The 14592-nt window shown below is 47.3% G+C and overlaps 1 protein-coding gene across 5 annotated transcripts; it reads left to right on the top strand.

Moving 5' to 3' along the window:
- Positions 1–440: 440 nt before the first annotated feature.
- ZNF34 (zinc finger protein 34) lies at positions 441–13366 on the top strand. Of its 5 annotated transcripts, none has more exons than XM_049700780.1 (5): positions 441–579; positions 7508–8413; positions 8703–8829; positions 9228–9338; positions 11386–13366. In XM_049700780.1, the coding sequence occupies exons 2-5, from the start codon at positions 8381–8383 to the stop codon at positions 12747–12749; spliced, it is 1635 nt and encodes a 544-aa protein (XP_049556737.1). In that variant the 5' UTR covers positions 441–579; positions 7508–8380; the 3' UTR covers positions 12750–13366. The 5 variants fall into 5 exon arrangements, with proteins under 5 accessions (XP_049556737.1, XP_049556739.1, XP_033276009.1 ...); XM_049700782.1 differs by having other exon boundaries at positions 561–579; positions 8327–8413; XM_033420118.2 differs by lacking the exon at positions 441–579 and having other exon boundaries at positions 594–7963; positions 8235–8413.
- Positions 13367–14592: the final 1226 nt, after the last annotated feature.

A 14592-nucleotide genomic window follows, 5' to 3' on the forward strand; every position in this document is an offset into this window, starting at 1 on the left:
AGGGGACTGGCCAACAGGGAGAGTTTGCTCCAGGAGCATTCGGGCACTCAGACCCTGAGTGGACACTGGACCCCATTTATACCCTAGAGCACGGGCTCTAGGCATGCGGGGTTCAGGAGTTGGGGCTGGGGGCAGTGGGTTAAACTAAAACGGGCTGCTTTGACCAGTAAGTATCCTCTTCACATGGCCCTGAGAAAAGGCGTGGCTTTCTGCCTTTAGCTGCAAAGGAAAGGGCCTGCCTGAACTTTTGTTGGTTGCAGTGCCTTGAGTTTCACTGAAAAGGAGAATTACTGGAAATCTGCTGGTCACCAAAGCCTCCGCCTTGCCTTCGCTGCGAAGCCTGGGGGTCGTGGTTCCAGACTGCCACCTGGTGGCAGCGTTCCCGATCTACGATGCAGCTTCTACTTTCCTCGAGGCGGCCGACTACCGAGACGCGGCGTCCGTTTCCCAGAGCGACCCTAAGGCGTCTTCCGCCGGGATCCGGGAGGAGGGCACGTCACTTCCGGTCGGGTTTCGGTCGGCTGGGCAGGAGCAGCAGGCGGGGCCTGGTCGTGCAGGCTGCTGTTGGGCGGCGCTGAGGTGAGTGTGGGTCGGTGGGGGCGGGGGCGGGGGCGGGGGCGGGGGCGGCGGCGGCTGGGCCTCCCGGGAGCCGAGAGCGGACCCTCCCTTCGACACCGAGAGCTCCCGCCCCGGGTCCCAGTGCAAGACCCCGAACCCTACTGTTCTCCCCCGGTCGGGGTCGTTGCTTGCCAGGCCCCTCTCCCGCCGCGGAGTCTCCGTCACCGGTCCCAAGCCCGCCCTGGGGTCTCTCCACCGGACTCCCCTCCCGGGTCGCCCCAAGGGGCTGCTTCCGCGGCGCGAGATGCCGCCGGTAACCAGGCGCCGCGCGCGCCGGCCTCGCACTGTTGTGCTCCCCTCTCCCCCTCCGCCCCCAACTCGTTCCGCCCCCGGTACCCTCCTCGCGGGTCTCCAGCTCGGGGGGTTCATGCCCGTGCCCACTCCCGTCACCTCCAGCGTCAGCCCGCCTCCGCATTTCCCCCGCGGCCCTGCGGGTCCCGCCCCCCGCCCCACCGGACGTATCTCCCTTCCTTCCCACCCTTCTGCTTCTGGCCCACGGAAGCCTTTCTCCCAGCAGCCAAATTTTTGTTTCTCTTTCTAGAGGCTTTTATTCAAGGTCTGAAACCTTTTTATTTGCCCCATTGTTTTGTGCTTTTAAAATGTAGCGTTAAAAAATCCTTTTCGTTAAAACTTAAGTACAGAGAATGGATTAGCAAACGTCAGGGACTGGGATTGCCAGTTCTCTTTTTGCTAGTTTTTTCAAACCCACCCACTCCCCCGCCCTTTTTTTTTGTAATTTAAGAAAACTGTTAAAAACCCTGGCGGTCCAGTGGCTAAGACTCTGCACTTCCAATGCAGGGGGCCTGGGTTTGACCCCTGGTCGGGGAACCAGATCCCACATGCCGCAACTAAGAGTTCGCATGCCGCAACTAAGACCCGTAGCAGTTTAAATTAAAAAAAAAAAAATCTACTTAGCAAATTTCAAAGTATATAATACAGTATTGTTGATTATAGTTACCTGGCTGTTAATTAACTCTCCAGAACTTATTCATCTTGCATAACTGAATGTTTGTACTCTGACCAACATGTCCATTTTCATTAATCCCCAAACGCTGGCGACCACCATTCTACTCCTTGAGTCTATGATTTGGACTGTTTTAGATACCACGTATAAGTGAGATCACGCAGCGTTTGTCTTTCTGCGTCTGGCTTATTTCACCTAGTATAATGCTCTCCAGGTTCATCCATGTTGTTGCCAATGGCAGGAATTCCTTTTTTTATGACTGAATAATATTCCATTGTATATATATGCCACATTTTTTTTCCTTGTTTTTTATTTATTTATTTTTGGCCACATTTACTTTATCCTTTCATCCATGGACAGACATTTAGGTTGTTTCCATGCCTTAGCTATTGTGAATAATGCTGCAGTGAACACGGGAGTGCAGATCTCACTTTGAGCTCCAGATTTCATTTCCTTTGGATATATACTGAGAAGTAGGATTGTTGGATCATATGGTGGTTCTACTTACAATTTTTTGAGAAACCTTCGTACTGTTTTTCATAGTTGATGCACCAATTTACATTTCCACCAACAGTGTGTAAGGGTTCCCTTTTCTCCAAATCCTCACCAATGCTTATCTTTTGCTTTTTTCTTTTAAAAGGTAAAGGATGTTCTTTTTTAAAAAATTAATTTATTTTTGGCTGCATTGGGTCTTCATTGCCGCACACGGGCTTTCTCTAGTTGCGGCAAGCGGTGGCTTCTCTTGTTGTGGAACACGGGCTCTATAGGTGCGCGGGCTTCAGTAGTGTGGCACTCGGGCTCAGTAGTTGTGGCTCACGGGCTCAGTAGTTGTGGCGCATGGGCTTAGTTCCTCCGTGGCATGTGGGATCTTCTCAGACCAGGGATCGAACCCATGTCCCTTGCATTGGCAGGTGGATTCTTAACCACTGTGCCACCAGGAAAGTTCCTCTTTTGCTTTTTGAGAGTAGCCATTCTAACAAGTGTGAAGTGGTATCTCCTTGTTTTTTTTTTTTTTAATTAATTAATTTTATTTATTTTTGGCTGCATTGGGTCTTTGTTGCGGTGTGCAGGCTTCTCATTGCAGTGGCTTCTCTTGTTGCATGCAGAGCACAGGCTCTAGGCACGTGGGCTTCAGTAGTTGTGGCTTGCAGGCTCTAGAGCACAGGCTCAGTAGTTGTGGCGCATGGGCTTAGTTGCTCCATGGCATGTGGGATCTTTCCGGACCAGGGCTCGAACCCGTGTCCCCTGCTTTGGCAGGCGTATTCTTAACCACTGCGCCACCAGGGAAGCCCCTCCTTGTGGATTTTTTTAAAATTAATTAATTTATTCATTTATTTAATTTTTGGCTGCATTGGGTCTTCGCTTGCACATGGATTTTCTCTAGTTGCTGAGAGTGGGGGCTACTCTTTGTTGCGGTGCGCGTGCTTCTCATTGTGGTGGCTTCTCTTGTTGCAGAGCACGGGCTCTAGGCATGCGGGCTTCAGTAGTTGTGGCATGCCGGCTGTAGAGCGCAGGCTCAGTAGTTGTGGCGCACGGGCTTAGTTGCTCCATGGCATGTGGGATCTTCCTGGACCAGGGCTCGAACCTGTGTCCCCTGCATTGACCGGCGGATTCTTAACCACTGTGCCACCAGGGAAGCCCTCTCCTTGTGGTTTTGATTTGCAGTTCCCTGATGATGAGTGATGTTGAGCACCTGAGCATGTAGCTGTTGGTCATTTGTATGTCTTTTTTGGAGAAATGTCTATTCAGGTGCTTTGCCCACTTTTAAGTTGGGTTATATGGTTTTTTTGCTATTGAGTTGTGTGAGTTCCATATATATTTTGGATCTTAACCCCTATCAGATATGTTGTTTGCATGTATTTTCTCCCATCTCTTAGATGCCAGAAAAATAACTCTGTTGATTGTTACTTTGCTGTCAGCATGTTTTCTTATACCTCTACACACTTAATAGTGTTTCTGTATTTTAAAATCTACTTACGTATCATACTGTTGATATTCTACACTTACCAGTTTTACTCAGTCTTATAACTTGTGTTCTGTCTCCTCTGTGACAATGATGTGTTCATTCCTTTCAACCATTGTGACCTTGCCTGTTCCCTGATGATGAGTATTGAGGTTGTTCCCTTTTTTGCTTGTACACAGACATGCAGGAACATCCTTGTGTGTCTTTTGTGCATTGGCAAGAGTTTTTATAGGGCGCGTACCTAGAATTAGGTTTCCTGACCCAGGGGTTTGCAGAGTTTCAGCTCTACCAGGTGGTGCCTGATCGATTTCCAGAGTGACTACCAGACTACCTACGGGACTCTGAGAATCCATGTTTCTCATGTTTTCAGCGGACCACCAGGGAATTCCCTTTTAAATTTTTGATGGTTTGTTTCTTTTTGTTTTGTATATTTAAATATATGCTGTATATCTTTTATTACATATGTTTGAAAATATTTTTTTTCACCTTGCAGTTTGCTTTTAAGTTTTTAAAAATACTTCTTTACTTATTTGGCGGCACCAGGTCTTAGTTGTGGCACTCGGGATCTTCATTGCCACCTGCGGGATCTTTAGTTGCGGCATTCGAACTGTTAGTTGTGGCATGTGGGATCTAGTTCCCTGACCAGGGATTGAACCCAGACCCCCTACACTGGGAGCGTGGAGTCTCAGCCACTGGACCACCAGGGAAGTCCCAGTTTGCTTCTAATTTTGTGGTGTCTTGTACAGAAGGTTTTTTTGATGGAGTAAAATTAAGCAACTTTTCCTTTATGGATGGTGTGTTTTCTGTATTATTTCCTTATAATAGCTGTAAACATTTTAAAGAAACATTTAGGCCTTCAGCCTGTCTGAAATATATTTTTGTGTGCCATGGAAGGCAGGATCTAATTTTACTTCCCTGTGGAAATTCAGTTGTGCCAGCTTCATTTATTGAATGGTGCATTGCTCTTAACATTGCAAGTGTGTCATTAATATATGCGTGGATCTGTTCCATTATCCTCTTTCCTGTGCTCTTACAATCAGCCCTCTGTATCTGTGGGTTCTGCATCTGTGGATTCAACCAACTGAGGATTGAAAATGTTGGAGGAAAAAAAATTGCAGAAAGTTCCAAAAAGTAAAACTTGGATTTGCTACACCTAGCAACTTTGTATAAATTTTTATTTATTTATTTGTTTATTTGTTTATTTATGGCTGCGTTGGGTTTTCGTTGTTGCGCGCGGGCCTTCTCTAGTTGCGGTGAGTGGGAGCTACTCTTCATTGTGGTGCGCAGGCTTCTCGTTGCGGTGGCTTCTCTGTGTTGCGGAGCACAGGCTCTAGGCATGCGAGCTTCAGTAGTTGTGGCACGCGGGCTTTAGAGCGCAGGCTCAGTAGTTGTGGCACATAGGCTTAGTTGCTCCGTGGCATGTGGGATCTTCCCTGACCAGGGCTCGAATCCATGTCCCCTACATCAGCAGGTGGATTCCTAACCACTGCGCCACCAGGGAAGACCCACCTGGCAAGTCTTTACATAGTATTTCCATTGTATCTACAACTATTTACATAGCATCTACATTGTGTTAAGTATTGTAAGTAATCTAGAGATGATTTAAAGTATACGGGGGATGTGTATGTGTGTGGGTTATATGCAAATACTATGCCATTTTATATAAGGGAGTTGAATATTTTTAGATTTTGGTATCCTATTGGGGTCCTGGAATCAATTCTGCATGGACACCTAGGGACAGCTGTATCTCACTTTTATTACCACAGCCTTATAATAAGACTTGATATCTGGTAGGGCATGGCTCTGCCTTAGTTCTTCTTTGGCATTGCCTTGGTTAATCTTAGATCATTACTCTTGTGATATTTAGTGTCATTTTGGTCAGATATCATGATATGTCCCGTTGCAGTTTTGCTTGTACAGAATTAATAGGTTCATTTGGGGAGAACTGACATTTTTGTGATATTGAGCCCTCCTGTTTATGAACGTTGTCTTTTTCTCCATGGGTTTTGTTTTTTTATGTGTGTGTCCTTCAATGAAGTTTTATCATCTTGTCCATAAAGTTACATTTGTTTTGTTAGATTTCGTAGGTGCTGTATAGTTTTTGTAGCTGTTAGGAATGCTGTTTTTTTGGTTGCTGATTGTTAGTATATGGGAGTAATATTAATTAGTCTATTGACCTTGTATATGGCAATCCTGTTGAACTTTTATCATCGCAACACTAGGTTGATACTCTCGGATTTTCTATGTAGGTTGTCTTTTTTCTTCTTCTTCTTTTTTATTTTGGTTGCATGGTGGCATGTGCAATCTTAGTTCCCCAACCTGGGATCAAACCCGTGTCCCTTGCAGTGGGAGCACGGAGTCCTAACCACGGAACTGTAGCTTCTATTTCTTTTTCTGTGACTTAATGCATTGGCTAGGGTCTTTGGTACACTGTTACATAGCAGCTGGGTGAGGGAGCAAGCATCTGCCTCTTGTCGCTGACTAATGCTAATGCTTCTGTTGTGTTCCCTTAGCGTTGTTATGAAACAGACTTGAGTGCTAGGAGTGCCAGGGTCTTGGCCTGCACTCTGAGAACCACCACTCTTAATGTGTGGTATGTAGAGTTGTGTTCCCTTTTTTGTTCTTAATAGTATTTCCTTTCCCACCTTTTCCCCTTCCCCACATTGGACTTGCCAGACATTTGTGTATTTTATTAGCATTTTCAAAGAACCAAGTTTGAGATTATTTTCTGTTTCTTTAAACTGTGTTTATTTTTTTTCATCTTCTTTCCTTGAATTGCTTTCTTATTCTGTGCCTGGTTTCTTGTTGAACGCTTAGATTATTATTTCAATCTCTTTGTTAAAATAAGTGCATTAAGGTTTCCCTTAGGTAGTCTCTGTTTCCATTTCCACCTTAATTTCCATTTCTATGTTTTTCTTGAAGGGGGGGGTTCTTTTTTAAATCAGATATTTCTAGTGGAACAACAATATGAAAGTTTGCCAAATGATATCAGCCTTTGGAACTTTTTGTGTTTTATATATATATATATATACACACACACATATATATATATACACACACATATATATATGTATATATATATATACACACACATTTTTTAAGATTTGTTTATTATTATTATTATTATTTTTTTGTGGTATGCGGGCCTCTCACTGCCGCGGCCTCCCATGTTGTGGAGCACAGGCTCCGGATGCGCAGGCTCAGCGGCCGTGGCTCACGGGCCCAGCTGCTCTGCGGCATGTGGGATCTTCCCGGACCGGGGCAAGAACCCGTGTCCCCTGCATCGGCAGACGGACTCTCAACCACTGCGCCACCAGGGAAGCCCATATTTTTTATTATTTATTTATTTTATTTTATTTATTTTTGGGTGCGTTTGGTCTTAGTTGTGGCACGTGGGATCTTTTGTTGCGGTGTGCGGGCTCTTTGTTGTGGCGTGTGGGCTTCTCTCTACTTGTGGTGTGTGGGTTTTGTCTTCTAGTTGTGGCGCGCAGGCTCCAGGGCGTGTGGACTAAGAAGTTGTGGCACGCGGGCTTAATTGCCCCGTGGCATGTGGGATCTTAGTTCTCCGAGCAGTGATCAAACCCACATCCCCTGCATTGGAAGGCAGATTCTTTACCACTGGCCCACCAGGGAAGTCCCTGGAATATTTTGAAACTTTCTTTTTTGCCTGGTGTGTGTTGTTTCTTACAATTTCAGTGTACATTTTGAAAAAGTGTATTCTCTGTGCTTTAAGTAAGTATCCTCTATTTGATCCACTCATTTCTGAGGGAAGTGTGTTAAAATCTCTCATTCCAGGGGAGGGTTTGCACGTTTCTCTTTGGCACTGCACTTAGCTTTGGCTTTCTACGCTTCAAGGATTTGTTTGTAGATACACATGTTTGTAATTACAGCTTTTGGTGGATTTTTCGTTTTATTAATACCCGGTGTCTGCTTTTGTTCCTAATAATGATTTTTGCTTTCAGTCTTGTTTTGATTGGTATAAACATCGCTAAGGCACATGCAGCAAAGCATGTTCAGCTCGCAAACACCGTGCTAAGGAGAAGAAGGCAGCACGGAGTGCAGAAGGCATAGCCCCTCTGACAGAGTCTGCAGGGCGCTGATCTGTGCTGCCAGGAGCCCGGCAGAGGCTCTCCTGGGAGGCCGGCAAGTAGGCAGAGCCTGCAGCGGCGGCAGGGCTGCCAGGGCCTGGTTCTGTGGGCCGGGCCCCTCGAGCTGTGTGTTCGGGTTGTCAACTCTGCTGTATAAACGTCATACTTCAATAAAGAGCTTTAAAGATACAGAAAAGGTAAATATAGCTATTATAGCTTTATTTTAATTAGGGTTTCTTTGGTCTGTCTTATATTTAGCTTTTCTGTGTTATTTTAGGTTATATACGTGCATTTTGTGTATCTAATTGGAGAGTCTTGTGCTTCCAGTAGGTGAGCTTAATCCTTTTACTTCTAACTGTTACCCATCCATTGGTCTTGTTTTTACTAGTTTTGTATTTTTTGCCTCATCTTTGACTTTGCTTTATGCCTTCTATTGATTTTTTTTTCGTTTAACTCCTTTTTTTTTCCTCAGCCCTTAATGTGTTATCTTTATTCTTTCATGTAAAGTGAATGACTGTCTCCATCCTCCTCTTGAATGAGACTACTTGGTGCCCGGGAGGAGGTGGGGGCAGATGACCTGAAATGTTGTACGTGTCTGCAGGGAGCAGAGTCTGCCCGGAAGGCCGAGCCCTGAGGCTGCGGCTGCAGGAGGGGCCCGGCTGGACCTCCACATGTGCCTCTCTCTTCCCTCAGCACCTGAGTGACTGGCTCCTGCCTCAATCCCCGGGAAGCCCAGGGTACTAGGCGATGGCAGCTTTGCATCTGTCTACCCTGCCCCAGGTGAGCATCTGTTTTCCCCAGAAGGCGTGAGGTCTTCTCCCAGGGCTTCCCTGTCTGCTTGGCCTCAACAAACACTGTCAGGCGTCTCTGCTGTGGGGTGCTGAGAAGAAGAAGGGTGACCCTGGGAATCCCCCAACCTCCCTGAGTGAGCTGGCTCAGCAGCCAAGGGGTCAGGTCACCCCCTAGGGCCACGCTGAGGGATCAGGCCTGTGATCACTCCTGTGCTGCTTCTCTAGCCCCGGCCCAGCCTGAGCCACGCTTGGGCCTGCAGCAGCTCTTGTTGTTCCAGGCTGAAGTGACCTTCGAGGACGTGGCCGTGCTCCTCTCCAGGGAGGAGTGGGGCCGTTTGGGCCCTGTTCAGAAGGGCCTCTACAGGGATGTGATGCTGGAAACCTACAGGAACCTGGTCTCGCTGGGTGAGGCCCCTTCCTGGGATGCAACTCAGGGAATAGTCCTGGGGGCTCAGGGCTCAGCAGGGGCTGGGCTGGGGGCCTCATCCCCTGGGCCCAGAGATGGGTGTCACTGACCCTCGTCCCAGGCAGGCCTGGTCTGCACAGAGGAGGGCCCTGGGTGGGGCTGGGTTCGCCAGCACCAGGTAAGACTGCCTCCCTGCCCCAGGCCCAATGTAGGTGCATCTCCTGGTGGAGAGAGTCCTCTGTGCTCAGATCTTCATCTTCATGACCACATCCACCTCTCCAGGGAGTTTCCAGACTTCCCATCACCCCCTGTACCTGTGTGTCCTCTCCCCCGCCAGCCCCAGGGTGAGCCCACACTGTGTCCTTGGCATCAATCCCAGGCCCCGTCTCCTTCCCAGGAGCTGGACCTGCAGGCCCCAAGCCAGAGGTGATTACACAGTTGGAGCGAGGGGATGAGCCGTGGGTCCCGGACGTGCAGGGGAGAGAGCGACCGACCATCGATGGCTCAGGTGCGTAGGGGGGCTGACTCCCTGACTCACTTGCTGAACAAGCATGTGTGGGGGTCCACGATATGTAGGGTCAGCCGACTCATGAATTTGGAGGAGGATGCATTATGGCCAGTGCAGTAGCCCTGGGAGTGGCCTCTGCTGAAACCCAGGTCACCTTTGCCAGCCTGGGTGCCACAGTGGGGTGACTCTTTCTTTCTTTTAGTTGAAGTATAGTTGATTTACAATATTCTGTTAGTTTCAGGTGTCCAGTGTAGCGATTCAGTATTTTTACAGATTATATTTCATTTAAAGTTGCTACAAAGTAATGGCTATGTTTACCTGTGCAGCACAGTATATCCTTGTTGCTTATTTATAGGGTGATTCTTGAGCTGAATCTTCTAGGAGGGTAAGAGGGGGCAGTGTTGGTGGAGGAGAAGAGGGGAAGGCACTCGGGTGTGCTGTGAAGGAAGGCCAGGCCCCCAGGACTCCATGGAGCCCTGCTGTCCAGGGCTCATGCCCTCCGAGGGGCGTCAGACCGTCAGGCGGGGCCATAGCGATGGAGAACATCGCTTCGTTTGCTCTCTTCTAAGTTAACCTACTAGATGATTACAGGCTATTATAGGAAAGGGAGGGAGTACACATCACCCCAGATTTCAGCACCCAAATACAAATGTGTTCCGGTGTGTACGTGCTGTCCATTTTCCAGCGAAGTCTGGTCTGTACCCGCACACAGACATCGCTAGGAATGCAGTGATCTGTGTGCATTGAAGGGTCGCTGGATTTTTCACTGAATGCATTTCTATTTCTGTGCGCATGAGCTGCGGTCACTGCTCTCAGTGGAAGTGCTATGGGGAATGGTGTGCTGTGGGGAATGGTGTCCTCTGGGTTCATTGCCACAGAGAACGCTGATGAGTGACTTTTTGCAGGTGTCTTGCTGATGTCCTAGGAAGGAACTATTGGCTCAAAGAACTTGAGTTTCACGTTTGTAAATTTATTTATTCAAATATAAATACTTACAGAAATGGGACAGACCCTATTTACAGCTCAGTCGATTTTTACGAAAATCCATCATCCAGATCAAAATAGAGAACATATCTAGTTCCCTGGGAGCCCACAGGTCCTCCTCCGTCATTTCTCACTGCTCCCCACCGGCCCTTCTATCTGACTCCTATGGGGCACCTGCATGTGGTGAGCCTGCCATGTTGTATGGAGTTTGTTCAGTCTGTTCGCTGTTCTGTCGTGAACACACCACAAGTATTTTCCATTGTACTTCTGCAGGGCATTTGGTTGTCCCCATTTTGGGGCTGTGTGTGTGTGCGTGTCTTGGCTCACAGAGAATGCATTTCTGGTGAGTGTAGTCCTGCAAGTGGAGTCACTGTGTGCCTCGTCAGGGAAGAAAGGGTGGAGACATGGGCCTCAGACTTGAGGGCATCCCGTGTTACATCTTGAGTTTAAGGTGCTGGTGGCTCCCGGCCTCTCAGGCCCCTGGGAAGAGCCCTGGGAATGGGCGTGGCCTGCTAGGGAGGGCTGAGGGACCCAGCCTCTGTGTGCTCTACCCTCTCTTCCTCAGTTGGCATGAGCTCTGCTCTCTGCCCTTCTGGGGAGGCAGCTGGTTTTCCCACCATGGATTTTGGGGTGGATTAGCTATTGTTAGGCAGCCTTACACTCGCTCAGCTTTAATTTCTTTGTCAGATATCCTTCATGAGTTTTGGGACCCCTCCTTGCTCTGGTTTCCATGATGCTATGAAGCTTCCATCTTCTGTCCTTTTGTGATGAGGATAGGTATCCTGCAGTCCCAACCAAGCATGCTCTGTGGGCAGAAGGCAGGCAGGAATGGTGTGGGTGTTAAGAGTTGGGCGGATGCTTGTGCTGCCGCGAGATTGCAGCCCTGGGCGAGGCTTTTAAGCCTCTGGGCTCCAGGCTCTCATGTCTGCAAGACTTTGGAGATGGTGTTTTTGTGACTTTGGAGATGATGGAGATGGTACTTCACAGGTGGTCAGCAGCATCTTTATACCTTCCTTCCAGAGTCAGAACAGGTGACCCTGAGGTGTTCCATTTGTTGTTTCAGCTCATGGGACCAGGACTGAGAATCAGGAGTTGACTTCAAGCGAGATGCTCTATGGGGAAGAACTGGACCGACTCAGGGGGAGTTTTCTCCAGGGACCTGAGCCAGGAGAAGCCTGTGAGCATGTCAGGGAGCCAGAGGGGAGCATGGACGGGCCTGTGGAGCAGAGAGGCCCCAGGCCAGTCACACTGGCCAACAAGGAGAGTGGCCTGGAGTCTGGGGGAAACCTCAGGTTGGGGTCAAGCACTCTCCCTGATCAGAGACCTCACAAATGCGATATATGTGAGCAGAGTTTTGAACAGAGATCGTATCTTAATAACCATAAGCGTGTACACAGGTCCAAAAAAACAAATATGGTGCGTGATTTAGGGGAAGTTTTCACTGCAAATTTAGTTGTTAAAGAAGATCACAAAATTCCTATTGGAAAAAAATTGCATTATTGTGGTTGCTGTGGGAAAGCCTTCAGGTACAGTGCTAACCTTGCCAAGCACCAGCGGCTGCACAGCGAAGAGAAGCCCTACAAGTGCGACGAGTGTGGGAAAGCCTTCCACCAGAGCTGCGAACTCATCAATCATCGCAGGATGCACTCCGGGGAGATCCCCTACCGCTGCGATGAGTGTGGGAAGACGTTCAATCAGAGGCCAAATCTCATGAAGCATCAAAGGATCCACACTGGGGAGAAGCCCTACAAGTGTAGTGAGTGTGGGAAGCACTTCAGTGCCTACTCGTCCCTCATTTATCACCAGAGGATCCACACTGGAGAGAAGCCCTACAAGTGCAACGACTGTGGGAAGGCCTTCAGTGACGGCTCAATCCTCATCCGACATCGTCGGACTCACACTGGAGAGAAGCCATATGAGTGCAAAGAATGTGGCAAAGGCTTTACCCAGAGTTCTAACCTTATTCAACATCAAAGAATTCACACTGGAGAAAAACCCTATAAATGTAATGAATGTGAGAAAGCCTTCATCCAAAAAACCAAGCTTGTTGAACATCAGAGAAGCCACACTGGAGAAAAGCCCTATGAATGTAATGACTGTGGCAAGGTTTTCAGCCAGAGCACCCACCTCATCCAGCATCAGAGGATCCACACAGGAGAGAAACCCTACAAGTGTGGTGAGTGTGGGAAGGCCTTCCACAACAGTTCCAGACTCATCCACCATCAGAGGTCACACCACGGAGAGAAGCCGTACAAATGCACTGATTGCAAGAAAGCCTTCAGCCAGGGCACATACCTCCTGCAGCACCGGAGGATTCACACCGGGGAGAAGCCGTACACGTGCGGCGAGTGTGGCAAGGCCTTCCGGCACAGCTCCAACATGTCCCAGCATCAGAGGATTCACCTCCGGGAAGACTTTTCCCCATGACTAGGGGAGGCCCCTGAGGTCTGCTGTGCAATTCCTGCATGTGACCCACCCAGCCCTTTACCTGCTGTCCACATAGTGTTGTCACAGGTGAAAGAGCATTTCTGTCTAATTAAAAAAAGTCTTAAAACAGAAGCAGTGCATGGTCACTTTAGAGAAATCGAGTGAGAAACATAAGCAAACAGGAGAAACTCCTGTAGCTTCCCCTTAGACAAAGAGAACTCACCACCACTGCGCCCGGTGTAGGTTTCGTCCAGACACACCAAACAGCATCCTCTAGAGAAGTACTGTGGTGCTTTCTGTGCAGCTCGTTTCCTCAATCCTAGAAAACTCACACTGGAGAGATCTATGTGTTTACATTGTTTTACACATTGTAAATTTAAAAAAATTGGCATATTGTTCATACTTTTCTGTATCACTTAATAGAATTAATAATTGCCTTTTTTATTGTGGTAAAATAATATACGATGTTACATGTACCATTTAAACCATTTTTGACTGTACAATTTAGTGGCATTAGATACATTCACAATATTGTATAGCTATCAGCAAATCTGTTTCCAAACTGGTTTATCTGAAACAGAAACTCTGCACCCATTAAACAGTAACTCTTCACTCTCCCCCTTTCCATTTTTCTGTCTCAGAGAATTTGCCTATTCTAAGTACGTCATATAAGTGAGGTCATACAACATTTGCCTTTTATGTCCTGGCTTATTTCACTTAGCATAATGTCCTCAAGGTTCATCCGTGTTGTAGCAGGTGTCAGGACAACATTCTTTCTTTACAGCTGAATAATAACTGCACTGTTTGTAGATACCATGTTTTGTTTACCCATCATTTGTTGATAGATTACTTGGGTGTTTCTGCCTGTTGATTATTGTGCATAATGCTGCTATGAACATTGGTATACAGATCTGTACTTGTACTTTCCCTACTTTCAGTACTTTGGGGTATAATCCTAGGAGTAAAACTGCTGGATCATATGGTAATTCTATGTTTAAATTTCTGAAGAATGGCCACACTTTTCCACAATGGCAGTACTATGTTATATCCCCGCTAGCAATTCACGAAGTTTCCAGATTCTCTACATTCTTGTCAATACTTGTTATTTTTCCATTATTTTGTTCATAGTCATCCTAATGGGTGTGAAGTGGTAACTCACTGTGGTTTCGTTTTGCATTTCCATGATGACTAATGATATTGAGCATCTTTTCATGTGCTTTTTTTTTTTTTTTTAAATGGCTTTACAATCTGGCTTCAACCTTTTTTTTTTTAATTTATTTATTTATGTTTGGCTGTGTTGGGTCTTCGTTTCTGTGCGAGGGCTTTCTCTAGTTGCGGCAAGCGGGGGCCACTCTTCATTGCGGTGCGTGGGCCTCTCACTGCTGTGGCCTCTCTTGTTGCAGAGCACAGGCTCCGGACGTGCAAGCTCAGCGGCCATGGCTCACGGGCCCAGTTGCTCCGCGGCATGTGGGATCCTCCCAGACCAGGGCTTGAACCCATGTCCCCTGCATCAGCAGGTGGACTCTCAACCACTGCGCCACCAGGGAAGCCCTCATTTGCTTTTTGACCATTTATTTCTGTGCCTTCTTTGGAGAAATGTCTATTCAAATCCCTTGTCCATTTTTGAATTGGGCTGTTTGTTTTTGTTGTTGAGGTGTAGGAGTTCATGTATTTTGCATAGTAATCCTTTATCAGATATACTACTTGCAAATATTTTCTCATTCAGTGAGTTGTCTGTCTACTCTCTTGATAGTGTCCTTTGATGCGAGAAGGTTTTAATTTTTATGATGTTCAGTTTATCTATTTTTTCTCTTGTTGCCTGTGCTCAGGGTGTCATATCCAG

This window comes from Orcinus orca, chromosome 17 (genome assembly GCF_937001465.1).
Source record: "Orcinus orca chromosome 17, mOrcOrc1.1, whole genome shotgun sequence".
NCBI classification, from domain to species: Eukaryota; Metazoa; Chordata; class Mammalia; order Artiodactyla; family Delphinidae; genus Orcinus; species Orcinus orca.

What these genes read in the sequence shown, in the direction of transcription:
- ZNF34 (XM_049700780.1), top strand. Translation starts at nt 8,381, where the DNA reads ATGGCAGCTTTGCATCTGTCTACCCTGCCCCAG. An exon ending in ATCTGTCTACCCTGCCCCAG is followed by an intron (nt 8,414 to 8,702) that starts GTGAGCATCTGT and finishes TTGTTGTTCCAG; the next exon opens with GCTGAAGTGACCTTCGAGGA. An exon ending in ACCGACCATCGATGGCTCAG is followed by an intron (nt 9,339 to 11,385) that starts GTGCGTAGGGGG and finishes TTGTTGTTTCAG; the next exon opens with CTCATGGGACCAGGACTGAG.